The sequence below is a fragment of the Prionailurus viverrinus genome, chromosome B4 (assembly GCF_022837055.1).
Source record: "Prionailurus viverrinus isolate Anna chromosome B4, UM_Priviv_1.0, whole genome shotgun sequence".
Lineage (NCBI taxonomy): Eukaryota > Metazoa > Chordata > Mammalia > Carnivora > Felidae > Prionailurus > Prionailurus viverrinus.
The window spans coordinates 124,272,700-124,299,226 of NC_062567.1; the positions used below are offsets into that span (position 1 = coordinate 124,272,700).

The 26,527-nt window shown below is 49.5% G+C and overlaps 1 protein-coding gene and 1 non-coding gene across 5 annotated transcripts in view; one reads left to right on the forward strand and one right to left on the reverse strand.

The window, feature by feature from the left end:
- Nucleotides 1-499: 499 nt before the first annotated feature.
- ABTB3 (ankyrin repeat and BTB domain containing 3) overlaps nt 500-26,527 on the forward strand; it is a 316,171-nt gene continuing 290,143 nt past the window's right edge. For 2 of the 4 annotated variants that reach the window (XM_047868093.1, XM_047868094.1), the window contains exon 1: nt 500-2,154. In XM_047868093.1, the coding sequence (XP_047724049.1) occupies nt 1,017-2,154 (1,138 nt within the window). In that variant the 5' untranslated portion in view covers nt 500-1,016. Of the gene's footprint in view, nt 2,155-3,605; nt 3,737-26,527 lie in introns of those variants that run through there. The other 2 variants (XM_047868097.1, XM_047868096.1) reach the window with 2 other exon arrangements.
- On the reverse strand, nt 25,721-25,826 carry LOC125171403 (U6 spliceosomal RNA). The gene has a single exon (XR_007154319.1). It is a non-coding gene; the product is annotated as a U6 spliceosomal RNA (small nuclear RNA).

A 26,527-nucleotide genomic window follows, 5' to 3' on the forward strand; every position in this document is an offset into this window, starting at 1 on the left:
TATGGGGACCCAAAGATGGGGGAAGGGTAGAGGAAGAAAAAACAGGCTTTGCGTATGAAAGAAAAAAACAAAGTGAAATCCGAAACTCAGGGGCAGGAAGTGACCCCAGGCAGACACTTTGTGAACCACTGGCGGGTAGCACACCTCGGTGGGTGGGGGTCACCTGCCCAACCTACCACCCTCCCGTCCTGGTACCAAAGCCAGGAGACTGAGGGGCAGGGACAGCAGCAGAGGGACAGTATCCGCGGCTGTTCGTTCCCACAGACCCCCCGTAATTGCCGTGCCGCTGCCCCCCACTTCCTGCAGCTTTGGTCACCGCCGGGGGCGTGTGTGAGGGGCGGGGCTACGTGGAGCAGAGGAATTTAAAAAAAAAAAAAGCGAGATAATTAGCATCCTCTAATCCCATTGGCTCTCCGTCGGCCCTGCTTTACATACGCCCGCCCTGCTGGCTGCCGGGGTGTTGCGGGGTTCGGCAGGGTTTGCAGCCGCCGCGGTAACTGCTGCGCTTCAGTGCAGGGCGGGCTGGCGCTCTAGCGAACCTCGGGCCGGGAGCCCGAAGCCGGGAGCCGGGAACCGGGAGCCTGGACCCCGGAGCCAGCTGCCGGCAGAGCTGCTGCTGCGGCGGCATCTGAGTCCATTTCCGTCCTACGAACACTGAGGCCGGCGTCCGGCGGCTTCTGCGCTCAGCAGGGCCCAGGGAGGAGCGGGTCAGACACTTTTTATTTTATTTTGGAAGAAAGGGGCGAGTCCCGGCGTGAGCTTTCCTCCCGGCCTCGCTCGCTCCCCAGTGCGCCCCAGCTCCCGCCCGGGCTCTGGAAGATGACTTCGGGGTCTGCCCGGTGTCTACCAGCGGCGGCGGCGGCGGCCCGGGGAAGCAGCCGAAAGTAGTAACACTTGGTAGTAGCGGCTGGTGGAAAAGTGAACCGAAGCAGCGCGGACTCGGCTCTCCCCGCGCGCCGGCTCCCGCTGCTCTCGCTGCTCCTTCCCTGGCGGCCGCAGCATGAAGTGGCGCAGCGATGGCCAGGAGAGGTAAGAAGCCTGTGGTGCGGACCCTGGAGGATCTGACGCTGGACTCGGGTTATGGTGGCGCGGCGGACTCGGTGCGCTCCTCCAACTTGTCCCTGTGCTGTTCCGACTCGCACCCGGCGTCTCCGTATGGCGGGAGCTGCTGGCCGCCTCTAGCTGACTCCATGCACAGCCGGCACAACAGCTTTGACACCGTCAACACTGCCCTGGTGGAAGACTCCGAGGGGCTGGACTGCGCCGGCCAGCACTGTTCGCGGCTGCTGCCGGACCTCGACGAGGTCCCCTGGACCCTCCAGGAGCTGGAGGCGCTGCTGCTGCGCTCGCGGGATCCCCGGGCAGGCCCGGCGGCCCCCGGCGGCCTGCCCAAAGACGCGCTGGCCAAGCTGTCGACGCTGGTGAGCCGGGCGCTGGTACGCATCGCCAAAGAGGCGCAGCGCCTGAGCCTGCGCTTCGCTAAGTGCACCAAGTACGAGATCCAGAGCGCCATGGAGATCGTGCTGTCCTGGGGCCTGGCGGCGCACTGCACGGCGGCCGCGCTGGCCGCGCTGTCCCTCTACAACATGAGCAGTGCCGGCGGCGATCGCCTGGGCCGCGGCAAGTCTGCGCGATGCGGCCTCACCTTCTCTGTGGGCCGCGTGTACCGCTGGATGGTGGACAGCCGCGTGGCGCTGCGCATCCACGAACACGCCGCCATCTACCTGACAGCCTGCATGGAGAGCCTCTTCCGGGACATCTACTCGAGGGTCGTGGCCTCCGGACTGCCCCGGAGCTGCAGCGGCCCTGGCCCGGGCTCCATCTCCGGCCCAGGCCCGAGCTCGGGCCCCGGCACGGCCCCCGCCGCGGATAAGGAGCGGGAGGCGCCGGGAGGGGGAGCGGCGAGCGGCGGCGCCTGCAGCGCAGCCAGCAGCGCCAGCGGGGGCAGCAGCTGTTGCGCCCCGCCGGCCGCCGCTGCTGCCGCCGCAGCCCCACCGGCAGCAGCCGCCAACCACCACCATCACCACCACCACGCACTCCACGAGGCGCCCAGGTTCACCGTGGAAACGCTGGAGCACACAGTCAACAACGACTCCGAGATCTGGGGGCTCCTGCAGCCCTACCAGCACCTCATCTGCGGGAAGAATGCCAGCGGTAAGTGGCCGCGCGGGTGCCGCCTCCTCCCACCCAACCCCTCCAACTCCGGTTGCAAGTTTGCCTCGCTCCCTCCCCCCCGCGTCGTTCTGGCCACCCACTGCTGTCCCAGGCCTCTGAGAGGACCGCAGAGCTGGAGGTGGCCCGAAACTCGTCTGTTCACCCCCGCGCTAGGAATCCGCGTACTTTACGCGCGCGGCTCCTAAGGTTCCGAAGTCCCGGAGCGCACAGTTCTGCCCCTACTGCAGGGCGGGGCGGCGGCTGCCGCCTGCTGACTGTGGGAAGAACCCATCACCATGTGGGGGCACAGGTTTGATCATTTGCCCCTAGTACGTATTTCTGCCATAGCCCTGTGCTTTGTTTTGTTTTGTTTTTGACCTTGAAGATGCCAAATTCTCGGGCGCAGGACTTTGGCTGCTTGGAATTACGGAAGAGGTGCATTCCTCCTCCTGCCGCCCAGTTCTCATACTTCCCTGCGCCCTCCGGGAAGTATCTGGGCGCGGGTGTAGGAGAGGCCCCGCGGCGGCCAAGGCAGAACAGTGGAGAGATCGCTTGGCCTAGAAACTGTGGGGGAGAGGTGTGTGTGGTGAGAGGGTCGAGCGGGAAGACTTATAGGTCCCAAGTTTTCCCGGGGCAGTTTTTGGAGGCTAGAGCGCACAGCTGGTGGGTGCTGCTCGACGGACACCCCCTTCCTCAATATCCGACTTTCCAGCTCCTGCCTCTCTCCGTTCCCCGTGGCTGGGAGCTGCAGCTGTCACCACTTGCCTTAAGGAGCGCCACTCGAGACCCGGGCAGGATGGGAGTGGGGCGGGGTTCTGGAGGGGGCTGTCAGTTTAGGGCGTCGTTTCCAGCAGGTTCTGTCATCCCCTCCCACAACCCCCGTTTTGGAGGCGGGAGCTGGGTGGGTTTGAACCTGCAGTTCTGGCGGTGGAGGGGGTGGGGCCGGGGGCTCTTGTTTTCGAGAGCTCGAGCTGGCGGTCCTGCCTGTCTGCGAAAGCCAGAGCTAGACACTTCAAAGCTTCAGTTTTCCACAGGAAATGGTAGAAGCGTAACTGGAGACTCTAAAAGCGAAATAAAACTTTGCTACATATTCGGTGGTTTGGCCGGAGATTGCGTGGTTGGAGCTGAAATGCAGTCTTTCTGGGTAGATTTCATTCATGTTGCTGCCTGTCGGTTTCCCGGGGGCTGAAGGAAAGATGCGGCGGGCGCGGCCCGGCCTCTGGGGGTGCCAAGTGTGTGCTTGTGAGTGTGTGCGTGTGTATGTTAAATGTGTCTGTAAGTGTGCGCAGGAGAGGGCAGGCGCGCGGGGCTCCAGCAAAAGCCCTTTGGAAACTGGCCCTCCGGCTCTCGGTCCTTTCACCTGGTTTTGATCATCGTTGGGGGAGGAGAAGGAAGGAGCAAAGTGGGCGTGGGGGAGGGGGAGGGGCGGGATCGCGACTTCCGCGTTGATCTGGAGACTCTCGAGGATCTCCTGGCCAGAGCCCTTCCCACCCTGCTGCCAGCCGAGGGCGCAGAGGCTCCCCCTTACCTCCCCCCCAAACACACATGAAATCCTGACCGAGGCGGAAACCTGCAGGAGAAGGTATTATTGATTGGTCTTTGTATAAGCTTCTTCAGGAGGGGGAGGATTCACCTGAAAACCCCGGGACCTGTGGACTGGACTGCTCTGTGTATGGAAACCTACTCTCCCCCCCCCCCCCAAAAAAAAAAAAAAGCACAGAGGGCTTAATTTTCCTCCCACCAGGTGCGCCCACCTCCCCTGATCGTACCTCTCCCATTACAATCATCCTTAATTCTTACTGGCCCACCAAACCTTTAGCCCCCTGCTGGGACTGGACCTTCCTTTTAGTAATCTCTCACAGTGTTTCCTTCCGAGTAAGGAGCATTCCCCTTAGGGGGCGCCAGTCTTGGGATCTGGGAATCTGGGCAACCTGCTCCACCGGCGTCTTTGCCATTCTCTTGAGGTTAAGACTTTAGCGGACTCTCTTTCTTGGGCCTCAAGTTTCTTCATCTGTAAAATAAGGGCGTCCTGTAGCTCTGTCTGTATTAGTAACCTCTAAATTTTTTTCAAATTGGTTTTACTTTTATGATCTTTAACATCTTTTAAAGACAGTGTTTGTGTTTATCCTTTTCGGAGTGAGTATAATTTAAGGAAGGAGAAGACCACAGAGTTGGTTTTGGGCAGGGTGAGTGTGTGGTGATTGGGGTTTGCAGCCATCCTAGCGTTTACCACACCACAGAGTTTAACTCCTGGGTGTCGGGGCCCCTTCAGCCATTTCTTAGTATGAGATATACTGTAATTTCACTGTGATCTATCTCTTTTCTTTGAGCTTGTTTAAAATGGCAGGTCATTTATGCAGAAGAGAAAGGAATGAGCAATTAATTTCTTAGGTATCTGAAACATACATTAAACATCAAACCTATTAAACTGTTTTGCATGGCAGTCTTTCTGCTCTGCCGGCCTTATTAAGGAGCCCAGTCCTCACATGATCGATTTTTTCCCCCTTTAACTCCGCAGCATCACTTATTTCATTTGTGAATTCATTTATTCGTCAATATTTATTGAGCTGTTAGTAAATTTAAGGACTGCGCAAATATGCAGTGCACAGGTAATAACGGCCAACATATATCCAGCGCTATTCAGATGACCCATTTGATCTTCAGCATTCCCTTGAAAAGCTACTGCTGTTATCCCCATTATACAGAGGAGGAACTGAGGCACAAGGAACCTAACTGTGTTGCTCTTAGGCCATCCAACCCAGTTGAAGAGAGACCCTTTACAGCCTGACAGTCTTTCTGTCCCAACACATTACTCTTGTTGTTTCTTTCAAACTGAACTGGGCCGTACTAGATTATTACAGTTTTATAATCTCTACCAAAGTCTAAGGGAGCACCTGGTACACAGCTGGAGCTTATTAGATGTCTGTTAACACCTAGCATATAGCAGATGCTGAGTACTATTTGTTGAATGAATGTAAGAGGCCCATTAGCAGATGCTGAGTACTATTTGTTGAATGAATGTAAGAGGCCCATTAAATCTTTGGGATTTAAAATTTACCCATCAGCATCTATAATCAACTCTCTAAAGGCCTCTGAAGTCAGACTTCCTGGATTTGAATTTCAGGGCTGTCCTGGTCTAGCCTTGTGTTCTTAGGCATGTTACCTAACCTCTCTGAGCCCCATTTTCTTCAGCTGTAAAATAGAGGTAATTATTAGGATTAAATGAGATTACATGTATAAAGGCATTACACTCTGGTGCCTGACACATGGTAGGGGCCAAAATGGTCATGGTAGTTGTGATGATCCAGGCACAGTGGTATCACACATCTTTATCTCATCCAAATGAACTGCTCTCTGGTGTGGACAGAGCCACCAAGGTACAGGATTTTACTTGGATCCCCCTTCCCAAAATTCCCAAAGTCAAATAATTCATTGCACCCATCTCACGGATTGGCTCCATGGGCTCAGCCCCCACTGCCAAGGTCACAAAAAGATAGTTTTGGTCAAAAGAAAGTAGCTTATTTTATTTGCTGTATTTTTTATTTTTTTAATGTTTGTTTATTATTTTGAGAGAGCGAGAGCGTGAGCAGGGGAGGGGCAGAGAGAGAGGAAGACACAGAATCCGAAGCAGGCTCCAGGCTCTGAGCTGTCAGCACAGAGCCCGATGCGAGGCTCGAACCCACAAATGGTGAGATTATGACCTGAGCCAAAGTCTGCTGCTTAACCAACTGAACCACCTAGGCACCCCTTATTTTTAAATAAGCTGTATTATTTTTAAAAAGGCATGCTTAGTGAAGTGCTAGGGAACTTTCCAGGTAATAGAGTTCAGAGGTATATGCATTTGTTGAAATGGCATTGCACTGTAAACTTAAGAATGTGTGTTTCACTATATTTTAAAACGTACTTTAGTAAAAACAAACTAACAGACAACAAAGACATTACGAGAAAAAAGATAGACATCCTTGACTGAAATTTTGTTGCAATGCAGAGAGAGTTTGAAGGGAAGACTGGAAGAGGTAGTGTGGTGTGATGAAAGGGATAAGGACTTTATACTGGGAAAGACTTAGCCTCGTATATCAGCTCTGCTGCTTTCCAACAAATGACTTAATTTTGCTGAATTTGGTTTTCTCATCTGCACAGTGAGGATTACCAAAACAAACAAAAAAGGCATTAAAAAAAAGGGAAGAAAATCCAAATCTACCACATACAGTGATTAAAGGATTAAATCAGATCAAGTATGTGAAAACACCTGTCACATAGTAGGCACTTAGCAATAATGGCTTCCTTAAAAAACTGATTATTCAGGCTGCTGATTTTGAATAGTCTCTTTCATTCAAGAATCCCAAATCACTTTATAAACATTAATTAACATGGGCCCCAGCCCCGGCAACACTGGCTTGGTGGGTAGGATGGTTTTCAGGTCTTTTGCTTCGCCGTTGCCCCCCTTAGATTCTGTTGTGCACTGAATGGCTTACTCAGCAGTTTTCCTGTCCCCTATCTGGTCATGCTGTTCCATGGTGCAGTGTTGCTGTGCTGGACAAAAATGTCACAGAAGAAACCTAGCTTCTTCCAAAGAATAGCAAAACTATCTCAAGAGTCAGCCACGGCAGCGTCTGTGCTCACAGAGCACGTTTTTAATTAACTAGCTGAATGTAAATGAAAACTTGGAATTTGGGTCAGTGGAGGGTTATTTGGTTTCCTATGCAGACTTGCCAGTTCAGTGCTGGGGCATTTGCAAGTAGGGTGTTTCATGGAACAGAAAATAAAAATAACAGCAAAATCAAATGAGGAGGGATCAACCCGGAGACCTGGTGTCAGGAGCCTCATGCTGATGGCTTTTGAATAGGAGGAAGGCCTCCAATTCTGGGTCTATCATGATTAGTGACCTTGAGCCAGGCACCAAAATCACCTCTAAAATTGGTCTGATTATCGTCTACCGAGAGGTCTGACTTCGAAGTCAGGCACACCCATAACTTGCAAGCTTTCCTATCAGTAAAATGGGTATTCTAATAATAGCTACAGGTATGTAGTGCTTATTACATGCCAGGCATGGTTTCTCTTTATTATAATCATTATAATCACATTCGCTGTTATAAAAGACAACCCCCAAATCTCAGGAATTTAACATAATGGAAGGTTGTTTCTTACTTGCTAAAGTCTGATTGGGAGAGGAGTGATGGGGGAGGAGATGAGGGTCAGTTAGGTACCAAGATTGATGGGTTTGGCTTTCTTTACCTTCAGTATGTGGCCTTCAGGGCCATACTTGGACATTCATCTAGCCAATAGGTAGAGAAAGGAGAGAGTAGAGATCTTACGAAAGGTGTTACGGGCTAAGCCTGGAAGGGATCTCCATTGTTTGTGCTTATATATCCTTGGCCAGATGTGCCAGGGTTTCTCCAGCCACCAAATATCTGTGTGTATCCTTCTTCTCTCACTTAAAACATGTTCCCCTTCCCAAGGGAGGACACTAATATTCTGTGCAGTCATTGCTTGCAGAGGGAAGTTGAGGATCTTTGGGTGAAGCTGAGTTCTAGCCATTGGATTGTGTATGGCTTCTCATGGTCCAGGGAGCCATGAGCCAACAGAGACATGTTATCTGCCCCTGTGCATCCATATCCCACATTGGAAAGGGCAGGGTAACCGCAGTAAAACTCCCACTAGGAAAAAGCAGTAGTGGAAGACACACACAAGTCACTGGGTTAGTTCTTCTGAAACCTTGGCAAGCAGGCACTGTGTAGTTGTGCCCTGGAAATGGGTGATGTTCCTTGCTTAAACCCTGAGTCTGCTCCTGGGAGAAATTTCCTGGTTTCTTGTTCTCCATGCTCCTGGCTCTGCTTTGTGGTGGGAGGATTGTCTTTGTCCATTTTTTTTTCTTGGCCCTTCCTGAAGCAGGTCCTGAGGGGTATGACCAACCTGAAGCTCTAAATCTTTTGTAACCTAGTTCCTTCCTGCCCTTGAACTTCTAGGGGCCCAAGGATTGTTTTAATGCTGTAACAGTAAAAGGTTTTTAAAATGCACGCTTAGAGATTTTGCCAATGCAGTTCTCTTAACAACTTAGTAGGATTTTCATCAGTGACATCGAATGTGCCGATAGCCACACCCATAGTCATTTCCTAGAGCTAATTATCAAACTGGATTATTTCTTCACTTTCTTATCTGGATACCTTTCTTTATCTCCCCTTAATGACAGCTACCTTGCAGCCACCAGGCTTATGTGGAAGCTTATACCCTTAATCTGATCATTTGTTTCACTTAAAAGTCTTCTCAGTCTTTACTCTTATTGTTTGGGGTCTAGAAGTCATTGTCTTTTTCAGCTCCTCTTTCTTACTAATGCCTTGCTAAACTCAGCCAGGAGCAATAAAGCAAACTATTACCATTTTTTTTCCCTTAAACATCTTTCTCTAGAGCCTAGAGGCTCAGTTGGCCCAGTTTCTGCCTCTGAGTCGTCCTAGGTGACAGTTAACATTTTACCACTGTCCAACATGAGGCTGTCCAGTTTCCCAGGCCCTACTATCCGACTTCTAAGCCAGGTCCACATATTTAAGCACCCCACTTCTGGTACCAATTTCTTTAGTAGTCAGGGTGATGGTAGCTGTTAGATCAGATCAACCATAACATCTTAGTGGCTAAACACAAGAAAAGTGGTCGTCTCATTCACGTTGAGAAACGTTGATGCCAGGGCAGGGAAGTGCTTTGTTCCACAGAAGTTGACGGAGGTTCTGCCTTCTGGAACATTTGACTCCCCAGAACTTCCATGCTCGGGGACAACAGGAGTGTGGAAGAGTGTAGGAGGTTTTTATAGGACAGTCTGGATGTGGGTATATCAACTCCTTCCACATTCCAGTGACCAGAGCTCAGTCACATGGCCTCACCTAGAAACGAGGGGGCTGGGAATTATGGTCTCTGGCAGGGTAGCCATTCCCAACTACAATTCTAGATTAGAACGTCGAGGAAGAAAAAGTTTCAAGAATCTGTCTGAGGTGACACAGCTCACAAATGGCTGGGTCAGATTTGAACCCAGGCAGTCTGGCTCTGGACTGCCCCTTAGGATATTTGTGAAGATTAAAACAATATAAAAGAAAGGACACAGTGTATACAAAGTGTCTTTCCCAGTGTCTCGTGGTAAGTAAATACTTTATACCTATCATGCTTTACGTTTATTATTATTGTTATTGTCATCCTAATCCGGAAGTGGGGTGTGGTGTGGATTCATGGTGAATCAGTATGAACCTTTTAGGCATGGGAAGAATATGAATCCAAAACGAGTGGGTGCCCTAGGAAAAGTGTATTATGTACCTGTCTTTTCCCCTCCAGCACCCCTCGCAGAGGGGCTAACACTTGCTGGGCCAGGTAGTGTACTGGCAGGGCGTTCCAGAATACTTCCCGCAGCCTTCACCCCATTCTTGTGAAGTGCGTGTTTCCTCTTCCCGTTTTACTGGGGAGGAAACCCAGGCTCAGACAGGTTCAGTGGCTGGCTGAGTTGCCATAGGTACTGAGGGGTAGAATTGGGGTTTGGGCTTCAGAACCTGTGCTCTCTGAAGGGCTACAAGCACCGTGGTGAAGATGAGCCTCTGAGGGGATCCCGGAACAGCCCAAGGGGTGTGTGGAGTGGAAGGCACAGCTTGCCTTGGTGCTGGTGCTCCTGGTTGAGGATTGCCCTTCGTGTAATATGTGATCCCAGCTCTTTTCTCAGCTCGTGCTGGTTTTCCCCATCCTGGCTGCCCCGTGAGGTTGCTCGGCGAGGCCTCGGGGCGGTGGGTGGCTTTGTGGTCTCCAGGGGACAGCTCTGTCCATACCCTGCCTAGCTGGGTCAGTAGACTCACTGCCAGAAGGAGGGCGGGCCTTCTCACTAGAACTGCGTGCAGAAATCTGTGGCATGATGGAGAATTTGTCCTGGCCCCCCTGAGAATCCCAGGGCTGGAGTTTTCTCAGACTTTAGAGTTAGTGGACCAAGGTGTAAACTCTGGTGACCTCGGGAAAGCCAGGTAACCTTTCTGAGCCTGGGTTTCCTCATCTGTTAAATGACGATAATGGTAGTACGTCCTTATGGTGTCATCGGGAGGATGAGTTAGTTCATGTAGAAGTCCCTAGAATAGGTAGTTATTGGACGTATCACAAACACTTAATGTCTGGTAGCAATTATTATTATTATCAAATGTTTAAGAGGTGCCAGCTTCCTTGCTTAAAGATCTGCTTCCTGAACCCTGCTTCATGTATTGAGTAAAAACCTTCACTCTGCCAGTAACCAGGCTTCCAGGGTTTGACCACTTAACTGGTTGTATGATATCAGACAAGTTACCTAACCTCCCTGTGACTCATTCTTCCCCTTTGTTAAGTGAGAATAATAATAAAAGCGAATTCTTAGGGCTGTAGGGAAGTGTCTGACATGTAGAAATTGCTTGATAAATGTTGGTGTTGTTTTATTATGTTCATTATGATTTTTTCTGTAGGCACTATGTTAGATGTTAAGTAACATGGTCCCTGACCTCATGGAGCTTGCAGGCCTGTAGTGAATTATTTCCATCATGAATAATCATGTAGGTATACATTTACAACTGTGATGGTTGCTACAAAGGAGAGATACCTGGGGTAGTCAGGAGTAAGGGAAGGCTTCAATGAGGATGTGAGGCTTGAGTGAGGTCGAAGAATGACCCATTTGGTTGAAAAGGTAGAAGAGTACTCCATGATGCAAGCAGAATGTGCAAAGGGCCCGTGGCAGAAGGGAGCATGGTGAGAAGGAGCGTGGCCAGAGTGGCTGGAATGGGAGAACAAAGTGAGGAGAGCTGGGTGGAGGTTGGACCAAGCCATCTTCCAGATTAAAGAATCTTCTTTTCCCAAGGACACTGGAAAACCTTTGAAAGGTTTTAAGGAGGGCAGCGCTATGATCAGACTTGTGGTCTAAGAAGCTCATGTAGGCTGCAGTACTGAGAACAGGTAGGAAGGAAGGGAAAGGTGAATGTGGGAAGGCCAGTTAGATATTGTTACCAGCCCCATCCTACCCAAGAAGAATCTGAGGCTATGAGACATTTTGTAACTTGCCCAGAGTCTCTGAGGCAATGAGTGCAGAGTGGGGATTTGAGCTCAAGTCTGAGGGACTTCAGATTCCTTTCTCCCACCCATGTGGCAGCATTCCTGGGGAGCATTCCATTCAACCCTCACAATTTTACAGGTAGGGAAACTGAGGCTCAGAGTGAGACTTCCCTTGCCCAACGTCACAAGGTCTTACAGCAGAGCTGGAACCAGTACCCGGGCTTCTGGATTCTTAGCCCGTCTCCTATTCTCTGTGATGCATTGCTTCCTCCAGACCAGCTCACTCCTTGGGGGCAGAGAGGGCTGAGAAGCTGCGTTGTTGACAGCAGTTTTTGAGATTAATTTACAGCCAGGCTATACCATCTCCAGCTTTTACTCTGCATATCACAGTAAAAGAAATGCTAGTCCAGGAGCATGGGGGAGGTTCCCCATTTGCTTGCGACTGAGCCAACGAAAGCAGTTACTTACCGTGAAGATCAGGCGTGCTCCGCGCGGAACCATATTAGCCGCTCCCCAGTGCGTTAACATCCAAAAGCAAATCAGAGAGGCAGTTTGATACCTTAAAAAAACAATGCTCGTGTCAGAGGTTGAGGCTGCTTGGAATAACTGGGTTCTTTTGGGTGGTGTGTGTCATTGTTTCTTCCTAATCCCAGCCCATAGCACCACCCAGAAGTCAGGATGTGCATGCGTAGGCAGACACAAATTACCAATCTCTCTCTCTCTCTCTCTCTCTCTCTCTCTCTCTCTCTCTCTCTCTCGGTCTCTCTCTCTCAATGGCCTCAGAGAATTTCAAGTACTGGGGAACAGATACAGCGTTTCCTTTCCTCGGCCTCCCCTCTGGCCTCTTTTCTTGGCCTCCTGCCCCTCCTACCCCTTGCAGCCTTACCTTTGCTGACTCTGAGGGCTAGGGCCTGGGCTCACCGTTGTGAGCAACATTGGACATGGTCCTGCCCTGAGAAGCTTGCAGACCTGAAGTAGGTTTAGTTTATCCACAGATAATCACCCAAATGTAAAACGGTGCCCGTGACCATAGCTCCTCGGCAGAGGTTCACAGGGTCGTAGGACAGAGTCTCCTCAGACTGTGGGGTGAAGTCTGGGGAGGCCCAGCTGGCCGTCCTGTGTGCCTCCAGGGGTGACTGGGGATACCAGACCTCCGGGGATCCTGGGTGGGATTGAGGGTTAAGATTCGTGGTTACCTTCCCACCCTGGAGCCATGTCATTGGGGCCGGGAACGGAGCTGGGAATCTCCTCTCTCAATTCTGAATTCTGCGTGTGCCCCACTCTCTTTAGAAACCTACCCCACCCCTCCCCCCACTCTCTGCATCCTGCAGCTGCCATTTTCAAGGCCAGATGCTGAGTCTCCAGATGCTTGTTCTTCTGGGGCGGACTGGTGTGGGTGGGAGGCTAAGCGAGTGGCCAGGTGTGGGGCGCCCCCTCTTTCTCTTCCCCTCTCCATCTCCCGGGCTCCTTCCCACCTGGTCCTGCTGCTGCCGCTGACCCTCTTGCTGTTCCAGGTTTTCCTTTCCCTTAGTGTGAGAGCTGTGGAGGAAAGAGCGACAGACCAGGAGCAAGCTGGCGATTTTGCAGCCTCTGGTGGTCTCAGCATGTGGAACCCCTTGGGGCAGCTGGGAGCCTGCAGAGTGGGGGCTGGTGGTCAAAAGGGAGGGGGTGCAGGAAGGTGCCTGAACCCTCTAGCAAGTAGGAGGGCTTCTTTGGCTCAGGCCTAACAGGGTTTACATATGCTGTGTGGCCTGGGACAGGCCCCTGACCTCTCTGAACCTGTTTCTTCTTATAAGAATGGGAAATAATGATAATACTAGGTTCTGGTATTCATGCTGCCATAAGTGTCAAACAAGGCAACACTTTGGAAAACAGTAAAGCCTGGAATTTACTAATGGGAAAAGGTAACATTTACGGAGTGTTTATCACTGTATTAGGGCTTTCCTGAGAAACAGAACCGATAGGATATATAGAGATTATATATGAGGCGATTTGTTATGGGAATCAGCTCACACGGTTGTGGAAGCCAGAAAGTCCCACAATTTGCCAGTGCTACATGGAGAACCAGAAAAGCAGGTGGTATAATTCAGTCTAAATCCTGAAGCCTGGGAACCAGGGGCCACTGGCGTTAAGTCCTGGAGTCCGAAGGCCTGAGAACCAGGATTTGCTGCCCTTTAGCTTCCCAGTGGCCTGTGTGAAAAGAGCCATCGTGAGCAGGTACACAATTCACAGTATGATGGATGAGACAGAAATAAACTAGCTGCTGTAACTTTTCCTGCAATTTAGGCCTGAACAAAATTTATCAGCAGGAGGCTAGAAGCAGTTATTAAGTGGCACTTAGGAACCTCACATTTCAGTCCATAGTTGTTAAGAAAGAACAAAGAGAGCCTCCTCTTGATTGCAAAGGGTCTCTCTCCCCTGTCTGTCCCCCCTCCCTCATACCTTACCGAACATCCAGTTGTGGTATGTGAGTAAACAGAAGGCCAGGGATGGGGCAGCATATCAGTGTCTCTCCTGTGTTCTGGAGGAGGGTCTCAGGGTCAGAAGTTGGCCTGGAAGCTTCTATCTGTGTCACATGGTCCCTAGAGACAAGATATGCATTCATTTGAGTAAAAGTATATAAATGCTCCTCTGGGAAAAAATTAACACCCTGTGCACTGTACCTGTAGATGTGGTCTTCAGCAAGCCTGGGTGCGAATATGGGGAGGGCGGAGAGCGCTGGATGGGGTCTGGGCTTTGGAGAGATCAGCACCGGTGTGGTCAAATACCATCCTCTTAAGGGTTTAAAAACAGAAGAGGGGATGAAGCCCACTGTAGAACAAGGTGTGTGGTCTCAGGCAAGTGATTTAACCTCTCTGGACTTTTTTCCTTTTAATTTTTTTTTAATGTTTATTTATTTTTGAGACAGAGGGAGACACAGCATGAACAGGGGAGGGTCAGAGAGAGAGGGAGACAAAGAATCCAAAGCAGGCTCCAGGCTCTGAGCTGTTAGCACGGAGCCTGATGCGGGGCTCGAACTCACAGACTGTGAGATCATGACCTGAGCCGAGTTGGAGGCTCAACCGACTGAGCCACCCAGGTGCCCCTGGGCTTTTTTTTTTTAATTATTTATTTTGAGAGAGAGCAAGCTGGGGTGGGGCAGAGAGAGAGAGAGAGAAGGAGAGAGAGAGAGAATCCCAAGCAGGCTCTGTATTTATTGTCAGTGTGGAGCCCAACACAGGGCTTGAACCCAAGAACCATGAGATCGTGACCTGGGCTTGAAACCAAGGGTCAGATGGACGTTTAACCTACTGAGCCACCCAGGAGCCCCTGGACTTGTTTTCTTGTCTAAAAAATCCCAAGAGTTTCGGGGCACCTGGGTGGCGCAGTCGGTTAAGCGTCCGACTTCAGCCAGGTCACGATCTCGCGGTCCGGGAGTTCGAGCCCCGCGTCAGGCTCTGGGCTGATGGCTCAGAGCCTGGAGCCTGTTTCCGATTCTGTGTCTCCCTCTCTCTCTGCCCCTCCCCCGTTCATGCTCTGTCTCTCTCTGTCCCAAAAATAAATAAACGTTGAAAAAAAAAATTAAAAAAAAAAAAATCCCAAGAGTTTCAAGGCTCAAAGGATCATTAGTTATGATAGCGATCTGTAAACTACAAAATAATCATTTGTCCATTCATTCATTCATTTGACAGATATTTGTTGAGGGCCTGCTGGGTAGGAGGCATGGTTCTGAGCACTTAGCATATATCAGTTCACAGACAGACAAAGACCTTCATAGACCATGAATTCTAGTTGGGGGAGACCTTAAACAATAATCGTAAGTAAGCAAATATAGGATGTTAGAAAGTGATAACTGCCATAGAAAAGGTAAATCAGAGTGAGGGGGATTGGGAGGGCTGGGATGGTGAGTTGTAATTATAAATAGTGTGGTTAGGGTGGTCCCACTGAGAAGGTGACATTGGTGCAGACAGGTGAAGGAGGTGAGAACTTTGTGTGAGTATCGGGGCGCCTGGGTGGCCTAGTTGGTTAAGCATCTGACTTCATCAGGTCATGATCTCACGGTTCGTAAGTTTGAGCCCCACATCTGGCTCTCCTCTCAGCACAGAGCCAGCTTCAGATCCTCTGTCTCCCTCTTTTTCTGCCCCTCCCCAGCTTGTGTGCACTCTCTCTCTTTGTTAAAAATAAACAACAAAAAAATTTAAAAAATTAAAAAATGGTAATGCAAATACTAAAAAAACAAAAAAACAAAACAAAACAAAAAAAACCTGTGTGAGTACCTGAGGAAGGAGTGCTGTTGGCAAGGGAACAGCCAGTACAAAGGCCCTGAGGCAAGAGTAGCAAAGAAGCCCTTGTGGCAGAGAAGTGTAGGTGAGCCAAGAGGAATAAGAAGTGAAAGCAGAAAATTATAGAAAGCCAGGTTGGGCAGGTCCTCATAGGCTATTGTAGGCTTTGGCTTTGACTTTTAGTGAACAGGAAGCCATTACAGGATTCTCAGTAAGGATTCGTAGGTCTGACTTATGATTTAAAAGGATCACTTTGGTTGCTGGTTGAAAACAGGCTGTAGAAGAGGAAGAGTGAAATGAAGACCACCGGATAGAGGTTCTTAAAATAACCCAGGCAGGAGATAGACCAGGGTGTTAGTAGTGGAGGTGGCTAAGAAGTGGTTGGATTGGGGTCATAATGAAAAGGAAGAGTCATGGGACGCCTGGGTGGCTCAGTCGGTTAGGCGTCCGACTTCAGGTCATGATCCCACAGCTCGTGAGTTCAAGCCTCGTATCGGGCTCTGTGCTGACAGCTCAGAGCCTGGAGCCTGCTTCTCATCCTGCATCTCCCTCTCTCTCTGCCCCTCCCCCGCTTGTGCTCTCTCTCTGTCTCTCAAAAGTGAATAAATGTTAAAAAAAAAATTAAAAAAAAAAAGAAAAGGAAGAGTCACAAAGACGTTGTTGACACATTTGCGGGGGGTGGGGGGGTGGGGGCAGGGTGGAGGGTGCGGTCAGGAAAGGAGAGGAGTCAAGGATGACTGCAGGGTTTTTGGTCTGAACAACTGGAAGGATGGAATTGCATAAACTGAGCTGCGGAAGACTGGGGAATGAACAGGTTTGCAGATGGCAGAGAGATTGGGAGTCCAGTTTGGAACATGCGAAGCTTAAGGAGGCTTTGAGATCCTTAGGTAGACTAGGTGGTTGGATAATCATGGCTGCATTCAGGAAAGACTTTGGTTTGCAGGTATAAACTTAGGAGTCAGAAGCATATAGATGGTTTCTAAAGCCATGAGACATGACAAAGTCCCCTAGGGAATGAGTGTAGAAGAGATAGGTGGGCCAAGGGCTGGGCCTTTCCGTGGGCCAGGCCGAGGAGGAGCCAGCAAAGGACGCTGAGAAGCAGGAGCCAGTAAAAAGAACAGAAATGTCCTCATAGTCAATGGAAGAAAGCATCTAGGAGGAGGAAGGGCTCATCTGTGCCTTGTGGCCTGCGAGGTAGTCACCACCATCATGTCCTGAGCTGTGGGGGTATTTTCGCCTGCCACCCCAGGGACCACTTTGGGCCCGAAGAAAACAAGCAGGATCAAGGTACCTGATGGGGACCACACTAACCGTAATGAACCAGGAAGATGTTTGGTATGTTTTCTCAAAGGGACGGAGGCAAAATGGTCTCAGTGTGTCATCTATAAACTGAGGGGATTAGACCAAATCACTGTCTGAAAGTTCTATAAAGGGCATTCAAGTGGGGAGGCTTCCCGTCCCACCCTGCACACTCACTTCACCAGAGCTGCTACCCTTCCATCTGTTTTAGTATATTTGACTTTTGCATAAGATGCATTTGAGAAAGGGATTCTGTTTGTTCCAAATAGAGTCTGCAAAGCACTGGTCTGGAAGATTAGCAAGTCCTTCCTGCTCTGACATCCTAGGAGGCTCAGGTACTCAGGGAGCTGGGATGCCACCATGTGCCTGTTTCTGTGCTTTGTTTGGCTTTGGCTGTGGAGACCAGGAGGGTGTGTCCCCCTGGGGCTGGGAGAAGCACTGAGCCAAGTGGAATAGGGAAGGGAGAGTTAGGTAGGTGCTGTGCTTGGAACCTTGTAGAGCTCCAGGATCCCAAGGGGATGGAAGAAAGAAGAAGAACCATTATTGGCAACAAACAGAGCTGGTGGGATGCAGGGTCCAATTAGATGTTTCCAAGTCTAAGATGTCTCCTCTCTCCCCCTCCTCCTCATTGTTTGCAATTCTGCTTTTCTCCTAATGCAAAGCTCTTCTTTTTATCCCCCCTTCACTGTTGCATCCTCACCTCCTGGGTGCCATTTTTGATACAAGGGAGCAAAGGTGGAACTCATCAAAGTCATCTCTGAACCAAAAATAACCCTGTCTAGCCAGACACGTCCCGACCTTCCAGGTCAAAGTGCTTGCTTTCATTTGTCAGTGCTGCTATATTCACCTATGGCTCTCAGAGGTCTGAGGTTTAAAGCTGGCTTGCCTCTGTATTAAATATGTATATTTTTTTCCTAATAAGTTCCGGGAGTAAATCAGTTTTACATCAACCAAAGGATCAGTCCTGAATTCCTAAACCCCAGTGTAGAAGATGGGGGCTTTGGGATGTTATGGCTTAAGTTGTTTGCTCATTAAAATGTCTAATCTGGCTGATTTTCTGGGGAGGAGTCTCTATGGTGTATCTTGCTATGTAGCCAAACGTCTGAGATCAGACAGCCTGGGTTCACAACGTGGCATCATCCCTTATTGGCTGGTGGCCTTGGGTGAGTTCTTCTCTCCCGGCCTTAGTTTCCCCCGCCCCCAGCACATAGGAATGTTTTGGGGCTGGGACGAAATGCCATGATACTTATGAGCACTTAGTGTGGGGCAGTGAGTGCTTGATACATGACAGCTATTATTTCTGAAATTCTCAGTCCCTAGTCCCCTGAAACCTCTACTGTACCACCCATCAGGTTATACTGTGAACAGTCCACTTCCCTGTCCATCTTTATAGGCCAGGCGATTCCTTGTTCATCTCTGGGTCTCTAGTGGGCACACAGTTGGCACTTACACAGATTTGTTCAATGAATGAATGAGGCCATGGAACACAAGCTCCATGCGAGCAGGGTATTTGTATATTTCACTCCCCACCATCACCCCGAGACTTAGAACGGTGTCCACACACAGTGGGCACTGAGTGAATATTTTGTAGTCTGTGAAATGAGCCATGGATCAATGAAACTTCACTAACAGGCAAACCAAGAGCCTGGAGCTAACCACTGGCCAACGGGCTGGGAGTCTTCCCCTGTATTTCTAAATTCCCAGCCCTGAAAAACTCTCCTTTTCAAAGCTTGCCTCTCTCTTTGAAGAAGAGAAAAAGAATGGTTCCTCATTATTCCTTTATACCCACTTTCCTCCTGTGAGACGGCACCTTGCTCTCATTCAAAGCTGAAAGCTGTATCTGCATATAGACTTTTGGATCTTCGAACTGGAAGAAGCCACACAAGGCTCCTGGTATAGCCCTGCTGCCTTCAGATGGGTGTCTGATGGAGTTTGCAAACCAGACATCTGAGAGCCAGGGGGATTAAGAGATGTGCGTGGGGCCGCACCACCGTTGGCAGATGAGCGGGTCAGAGAAAGTGGAAGGTCCTCACTTCACGGCTGGACCTGGGCCTTAGCTCCCTGAATCCCAGCTTGGCATCCATGCTGCCATACTGCTCCAGGGAAAAAGAAACAAGGCTTTGTTTCCTTTCCTCAACTGTGATTCAACCCTTTGTCCTGTTGATTGAGGTCCGCCTTGAGTCGGAATCAGTGTAGAGCACTCTCCAGACATTCTCTCAGCTCAGTCCCTCCAGCCCCACTGATGAGGTCGGTATCTTTAGTGTGCCCCGCACAGCCTCGGGAACTGAGTCAGAGAGGCTGAAGAGACCTACTGAGGGCTGTGCTGTCAGGGTGCAGGAGCTGGGAGTCCCGCCCTGGCCACCTGGTGGGCCATTGGCAGGCTGTCCTGTGACCCATGCTGGCCGTCGGCAACAAGGGTGCAGTGTGACCCGTGAGAACTCCTTAAATGTTCTAATAACACTAAGACTGTGTCTAGACCATGATAAGACAGCTGGTCAGTTCCACAGCGGAAAAAAAAAAAAGAATCAGCGATTAGACGAATAATCAATTTAATCAGATTGGCAATGTGGAATGGTAAAGAGAAAGCAACCGTGTATCTATTCCCACCCCCAGTACCCCCCACCATGACTCAGTGTTTGTGGTTTTGTTGGTCTCTCTCCATCTCTCTTTGTCCTTCATTTGAGAAGTAGTTCAGCGTCTACTAAACACTAGGCACTGTTATAGGAGGAAAAGCACACGTCGCTACCGGTATATAGTCCAGTTTTGGGATTACAAAGACCAGGACCACTTTTTTCCCTGGAACAGTGTGACACTTATTGATTCAAATGCTTAAGCTGAGCCAGTTTAACCTCATGCTCCTATTGACTAACTCAGGTCTGTGTCGTCTTCCCCCTTCCTCAGGGAGCAAACTCATCTGCCAATTGAGTAGCCTTGAAGCAAGGGGCCCCTGGAAGAGAAGAGGAAACGTTTGCTGTTTTTCAGGTTGCACTAACTGTAATTGTGAACCCCACAGTGCTTGTTACTATTCATTCTTTAGGCCTCCACAGTTTACAAAATTCCATCAATTATTTCTATCAGTATTCCTAACAGCCCTGCGTATTAGCATGGGTGGTAGGCATTAGTGGCCTCATTCTGAGGGTGCCAGAGGTGACCTGTCTTGCTCAAGGTCGCTAAGTAAGTGGCAGCATGGGGCAGCTGTTTGAATCCTAGTCCGGTGCTCTTTCTGTGTGTCCCAAGTCGGCCCTTTGTGCATTGTGGGTGCTCAAGAGTTTTTTGTTTTTTTTTTTAATGTTTATTTATTTTTGAGACAGAGACAGAGCATGAACGGGGGAGGGTCAGAGAGAGGGGGAGACACAGAATCTGAAGCAGGCTCCAGGCTCTGAGCTGTCAGCACAGAGCCCGACGCGGGGCTCAAATTCACGGACCGTGAGATCATGACCTGAGCCGAAGTCTGACGCTTAACCGACTGAGCCACCCAGGCGCCCCTGTGGGTGCTCAAGAGTTTTGAGAAACTGGATTGAATATCCCAAGGCAGGGAGGAAGAGTACACAGGGGTCCCATCTGAAGACTAACCAGGATGTGGAGGTTACCCCAGCTTTTGGCCCTCCTAACCTTTGGAGGTATGGGGTTACTGTGCCCCTCCCCTGCAGCCTGTCAGGTCAAGGTTCAATGGAGCCTTGAATCTGACCTTGGCCCCTACCTTTACATCTTCAGCCATTGCAGGAGGCTTCTCATGGGCTTCAGTTGCTGCTGCTTAAAGGTCACAAAGTCCATGGGATGTCCACGCAGAAAGGAGGAGGGTTCCTGCTGTACTCTGTAGGACACAGCCCCTTAGGCAGCTTCCCACGGGCCCAGAAAGAATGGGCTATGAGAGCCTCTCCACTTGTGGACTTTCTAGAGGAATCTATGGCCCAGCCTGAGCAAACTCTTTCTGAAACAAAGCACAAGTTCAGAGGCTCACGAAGGCTGGTGTGCCTTAGCTCAGCTGTATAATCCATCCTGTTCTTGTATACAAGAAGTTGCTCCGTGTTGCACTGGGCACTTGAAAAGAGGGGGCGTGCCCAGTGGGAGACACGCTCCCGGACAGGTTTCTTGCCTTTGTTTTCAGTTTGCCAAAAGTTTTCCATTGCAAAGGCTTGCCACAACTAGAAATCCTTACGTATTCTGTGCACAGGGTCTCTGTTATGGATCTTAATCATTCATCATGTTTTCCTTAAAGGAAAATGAGTTTTCTGTGAAAGGAGAAGTAGGAGGTTATTGATAGTACATCATATATCAAGGAAAGCTTCAGTTTGTTTCCATTTGGAAGAAGTGAGGGCAAGTGTTTATTAACTTCAGCAGTACCAGGAAAACAGGCAGCCATTGTGTGTGTGTGTGTGTGTGTGTGTGTGTGTGTGTGTGCACATGTGTGTGTGCATGTGTGTGTGTATGCGGGCCTACATCAGTCCAGCAGACTTGTCAGAAATCGGGCATTTGCCAAGGCTTCTGATCTGAGTTGAGTTTTGATAGCTAAAATTGGCAGACTGTCACGTAGGTAGTTTTAACATCTTCCTTATTCCAGCCTCCCTGCCTTTGGAGGCACCGTCCCACATCACGCCCAGACATACCCCATCAAATTTATATTATGGCTGGAAAAACAAATTGTAATGATTTTGCTTTTGGAATTGTTTTGCCACACGTACATCTCATTTTTCGGTGGGCTCTGACTTCTCTGCTGTCATCATGTATCCTCAGGAATTCTTGCAAAATGAGAAAAATCTAACCAGCCCTTCCCGTCCAACCCCCCCCCCCCCCGAATGTAATGAAATTGTAACGAATGTTGACGTCAGCAGTTCATGATGTTGACTTCATGTTACAGGTTTTAGCCGCTTAATTACACAGCTATTCATTATGGCTTTGCGGTTTTCTTTTCATGTTTTGGAGCTGACAATTTTCACTTTTAAGGCTTTGGGTATTTTTGTAGGCTCAAGAAGAGGCCCAGGAACTGAGTTGCCTAGTGGGAAAAAATGATCCCGTGCTGGTGACATTAAGAAACCGAGTTGAGATCAGCCTCAGGCCACTCTGAGAATTGCACTGCGCATCTCACACGTTTGCACACTCACTCACACCCAGTCTCACATACACACTCACATTCATACTATGATGCAGTTGTTGAGATCGTTAGAATCTAGCACAAAACCAAAGAGTGATCCCTCTCCGGCTTCTCCCTGCTCGCTGCTGATGGTGCCTTGCGTCGTCTACAAATCTGGACAGGACAGGCAATTTGGTCCATGGGTGTTTGGGCTTAGAGGTGTGGCCCTGCGGTGTGTTTCCTCCCTTGTACAATTCACCGGTCCCTTTTCCTACAGCTCCGCAGGCACTGACACAGCCCTTGGGGGGGCTGATTAAGCGGCCAACCTTCCCATTTTAGAAGAACAATGAGCACCAGACAGAAAAAACACTCCTGGGAGGCTCACCAGAGACTTCCCAGGATGGAGCCCTTCCCTAGCTCAGTCACTATAACGGTCTGCACGTTCCCAAGTGTGTCTTCAAAGACTTGCCCAGGGTTGTTTTCTTTCTTTCTTTTTTTTTTAATCAGGAATTTGGTGAGGAGGAGAAGGGCAGTGCTGGGGGCTGGAAAGACAACCATGAATGTGATGCATTTGATGCTCCTGGGAAGCTCGTACGATTCCTCAGGTGCAGGATGATATGAGCTGCAGTGGAGGCTGGAGACAGCCGGCCAAATGGGGGGCAGGGAGGCAGACTCCCAAGCTACCGGTAGCTGGGAACTCTGTGAGCAGAGGAGCCGAGGATGCTGTTAGCACACGCCCGAGCTCGGCCCCTGCATAACTGGGCCACGCTGAGCCAAAGGCGTGATGGGGATTGAGTCACTGGGGCCCTGCCACTGAAAGCCACCTGTAACCACTTTCATTCATAGCTCTGTTTGGAAGGTGTTTCTAAAGCACTTACCTCGTGGCCGGTCTTGTGCTGGGAGCTGAGGATCCCTCAGTGAATGGGAACAGCATTACCCTCATCTGTAAGATGAGGAAGGGAGTTGGGTTGTTGGTGGATTTCAGACTTGGTAGCAACCCTCAGGTTTGGAATGCAGCCTTTCTGGGAACCTAAATATAGGAAACACAAAAAAGCAGATCTGTTTTTGTTTGATCACTATCCCCTTTGTGAAGAGTGGACCCTACTCCAGTATGGAACCCAGTTTGAACACCAATGGGTGCGATTATCCCCGAGGAACCTTCCAGGAGCCCACGCTATTCTAGAATTCTGGGGTTTCTTGATGACAGGTGAGTTCCCTTCCATTCCCAGTCATCATGATCCTGTGTCTGGAATCCCGAACTATCCATCGGCTGAAGCTATCATCCTTCTTTGCCTATGGATGCCAGATTCATGTTCTGTTTTCCTTTGGGGGATGGGAGGAGTCTAAGTGCTGAAGCTTCCATCTGAGAAGCCTGCTTGCAGGAGAGGGGAGGAGGGATGACACGTGGTCAGTTGCTCTGTCTCTCTCACCATTCAGAGTGACTCTCAGCTACAAGGATTGTGGTCGTACCATTGCCACCATCATTCTACCTGCCACATGGGCCAGAGCCACTGACCCCCATCTCTGACCAGAGTGTCTCAGGACCATACAGACCACAGTCAGCCTCCTTACTAGAGCCTCACCTTAGTCTTGCTCTTCCTGTTCAGTCCATCCCTCCTGGCACCCCCGCTGCGCTCTGAGTACTATTTCCCTATTGACTACAGAGTCAAGTGCAAGCTTCTCATCCTGGTACATCCTAATACCTGCCTCAGTGGAACCTCTGTAGCTTCCCAGGCTACTCCCATCTTCCCCCAAACACTTTCATTCCTAATTCCAAGCTTCTGCTCGAGCAATCTGTCCACCTGGAATGGCTCCTTTCTTCCCCTCCTCTCAGCTGCATGGCTGCAAGTCAAGCCCTACATCCTTCCTGGGGCTGTCCCAGAACAAGCAGATTTTCCCTTCTTTGAAATCCCACAGCCCTTGCCTTTGCTGTCTGAAATGCTTCATATGTGGATCACGTGGGTCCTTTTGTTGGAAATCTTTTGCTGTGGCTTTGACCTGCATCTCCCATTACCCATAAGCTCTTCGAGGGCAGAGTCTGGACCTTTCAATTCTTTTGCCCCTTTCCCTGCCCTGTGCTCAGTGAAGATATTACTTGATCAAAGCTTCCAGAATTAGAGCACAAACCTATGTAGTATCCAGTTAGAGCATTCCAATTGCTAAAGGTGGCCAGAATTGAAGGTGGCTTTCTTGACCAATAAGCTTGATTTTAATTGGCCAATCTGACGTCAGATTGTGTTTGGTAGCTAGTATCAGAGACCAAACTAACTGGCTTTAAACAAGGCAAGGAGTTGTTTTTCCTCTCTTATAAGAGCCCAAGGCAGGTTGGCAGTTCAAGGTCAGGTAGGTGATTCTATAGCATCTCAGGTTCCTTTGTCTTTCTGCCCTATCATCTTTAGCACATGGTTTGCATTCTCAAGATACCTCATGGCCCCAAGATGGCTGCTACAGCTCCAGTCATCCTTTCTGCATTTTAAGCATGATAAAGAATGAGGAAGGGTGGAGAAAAGCCCTTCTTTTAAGGAGCCTCACTGTTGGCCCCATCTATTAATTCTGCTTATATCTCTTTAACCAATGCTTGGCCCCTCTGCAGCCACCATTTCTCCAAGGGAGGCTGAGAAATTCAGTTCTTTAGCTGGACATACTTTTCCCACCATGACTCCCCAATCAGAGTGCTCTTACTATGGAAGAGGACAGGAAGGGATATCGATTGGGTTGGCAGCCCGCAGTGCCCGTTGTAGCTGGTGAATGGCACCTGTTGTTTTTCAGGCTGAAGAAGTGCCTGTCAAAAAAGGCAACAGATATTTCCAGTTCATGCTTGCAACTTTTTGCCAGTGAATCCCAGGACTTCAGAGGTTGGGTTTCTCTGAGATCTCATCCTCAGACAAGTATTTCTTGAATGATTCACCCTGAGCCCCCAAAACCACTGGATGTAATTGGCCTCATAAAGGGGTGATGGCTGACACTCTTGTGGCCAGCTCATCCTTTAGCACTGAGGAATGGTCCTGGTGTTCTGGGTCACTTTAAAGATTTGCTAAAGCGAACATGGAGACAGGCCATGCCTTCTGTGTTAAAGTCATTGTCCCTGTACTTGATAATGAACATAATCTTGATTCCACACACTTTTGAGCTTCAATACAGATTTAGTATTTCTGTATGTTTTAATTGAACAACCTGATTATATTTATAAAAGTAAATTCTGATTTTCAAAAATGACTGATTTGCTTTTAAAGTCACTCTAGTACATGGGGCGCCTGGGTGGCGCAGTCGGTTAAGCGTCCGACTTCAGCCAGGTCACGATCTCGCGGTCCGGGAGTTCGAGCCCCGCGTCAGGCTCTGGGCTGATGGCTCGGAGCCTGGAGCCTGTTTCCGATTCTGTGTCTCCCCCTCTCTCTGCCCCTCCCCCGTTCATGCTCTGTCTCTCTCTGTCCCAAAAATAAATAAAAAACGTTGAAAAAAAAATTTAAAGTCACTCTAGTACATAAAAGGTCTCTAAAAGAAGTTGCAGTTGCTCTAGAAAGCACTCATGATTTTATGGTCAGACCTTGTTTATTTCCAATGGAAGACAGTGGTCTTCCAGCCTGGTCATTTATCCTGGCTCACTAGAAGCTTCAGCCGGATACCTCTCTTGCTTTTACTGGCCCTCAGGAGGTTCTGTCTGTCTGGAAGGGGAGTCCCTTTTTACTTGCCTCTGTTTGCAGGATATTTAGTGTTTGGGGATGAGTGTGAAGTATCTTGAATCACCATGGACTGTCTCAGGGTTGAAAAGATGGGCAAAGTCAAGTGTGAAGGGGAACAGAGGGACCCTTTATAAATAAGTGGACACTTCAGTGGGCCTGAAAAATACATCTTTAAGGCCCAAGACCAAGAAGATGCTCCATTCTCTGATTTTATGTTATTTTGCTTAAAGTATGGAAGCTTCACGAATTGTGTGTCACCCCTGCACAGAGGCCACGCTAATCTTCTCTGTATCCTTCTAATTTTAGTATGTGTGCTGCCTAAGCGAGCCCTGTTTCTCTGATTTTAGAACTCTCCATGAAGGTAGACTTCTGTGAGAAACGATTTTTTCTGTGGAGAGAAAGGGCTTGGTATTAGTTTCAAGTGATAAAACATCCAACCCAGACTTCATGTAAACATAAAGAGAAGGGAAGTATTGGCCAGTGTAAATGAGGAGTCCAGGAACAGGATTGGCTGCACGAGCTGCTTGATTGAGGACTCCCATCATGACCTCAGACCTCAGCTGCCCCTTGCCCTTTTCAGCTGTAGCTTCCTCCCTGCGTGGGTTTATCTTCAGCTCAGCTTCTCATGTGCCAGCCAGTTGGCTGTCGCTACCCCAGACTTGACTTCCTCCTGTTAAATCAGGACACGAGAAAGCACTTTCCTTTCCTCATAAACACGTCCTATGCGCTTTGATTCTGACCAGATGTTGGTGGAACCCATCCCTGACCCAGTCACTAAGGTGAAGGTTTGCCCATGCCGGAATGAGGCTTCTTCCAGAAGCAGGGTGGTCCCAGAAAGCGGGAAACCATGCAGTTGCAACATGCAGAAACTCCAGAGAATGAAGGTGGGATCTAGAATGTCAGAGAGGGGAGTTTTTATGGGGCTCCTGGGGCTGCAGCAAGAAAGCCATTATTTCAGGCCGAAGCTGATGGATGGTTAATACTGGTCTCAGTCCTCATCAGCAATGTTCATTCATTCCTTTGTTCACCCA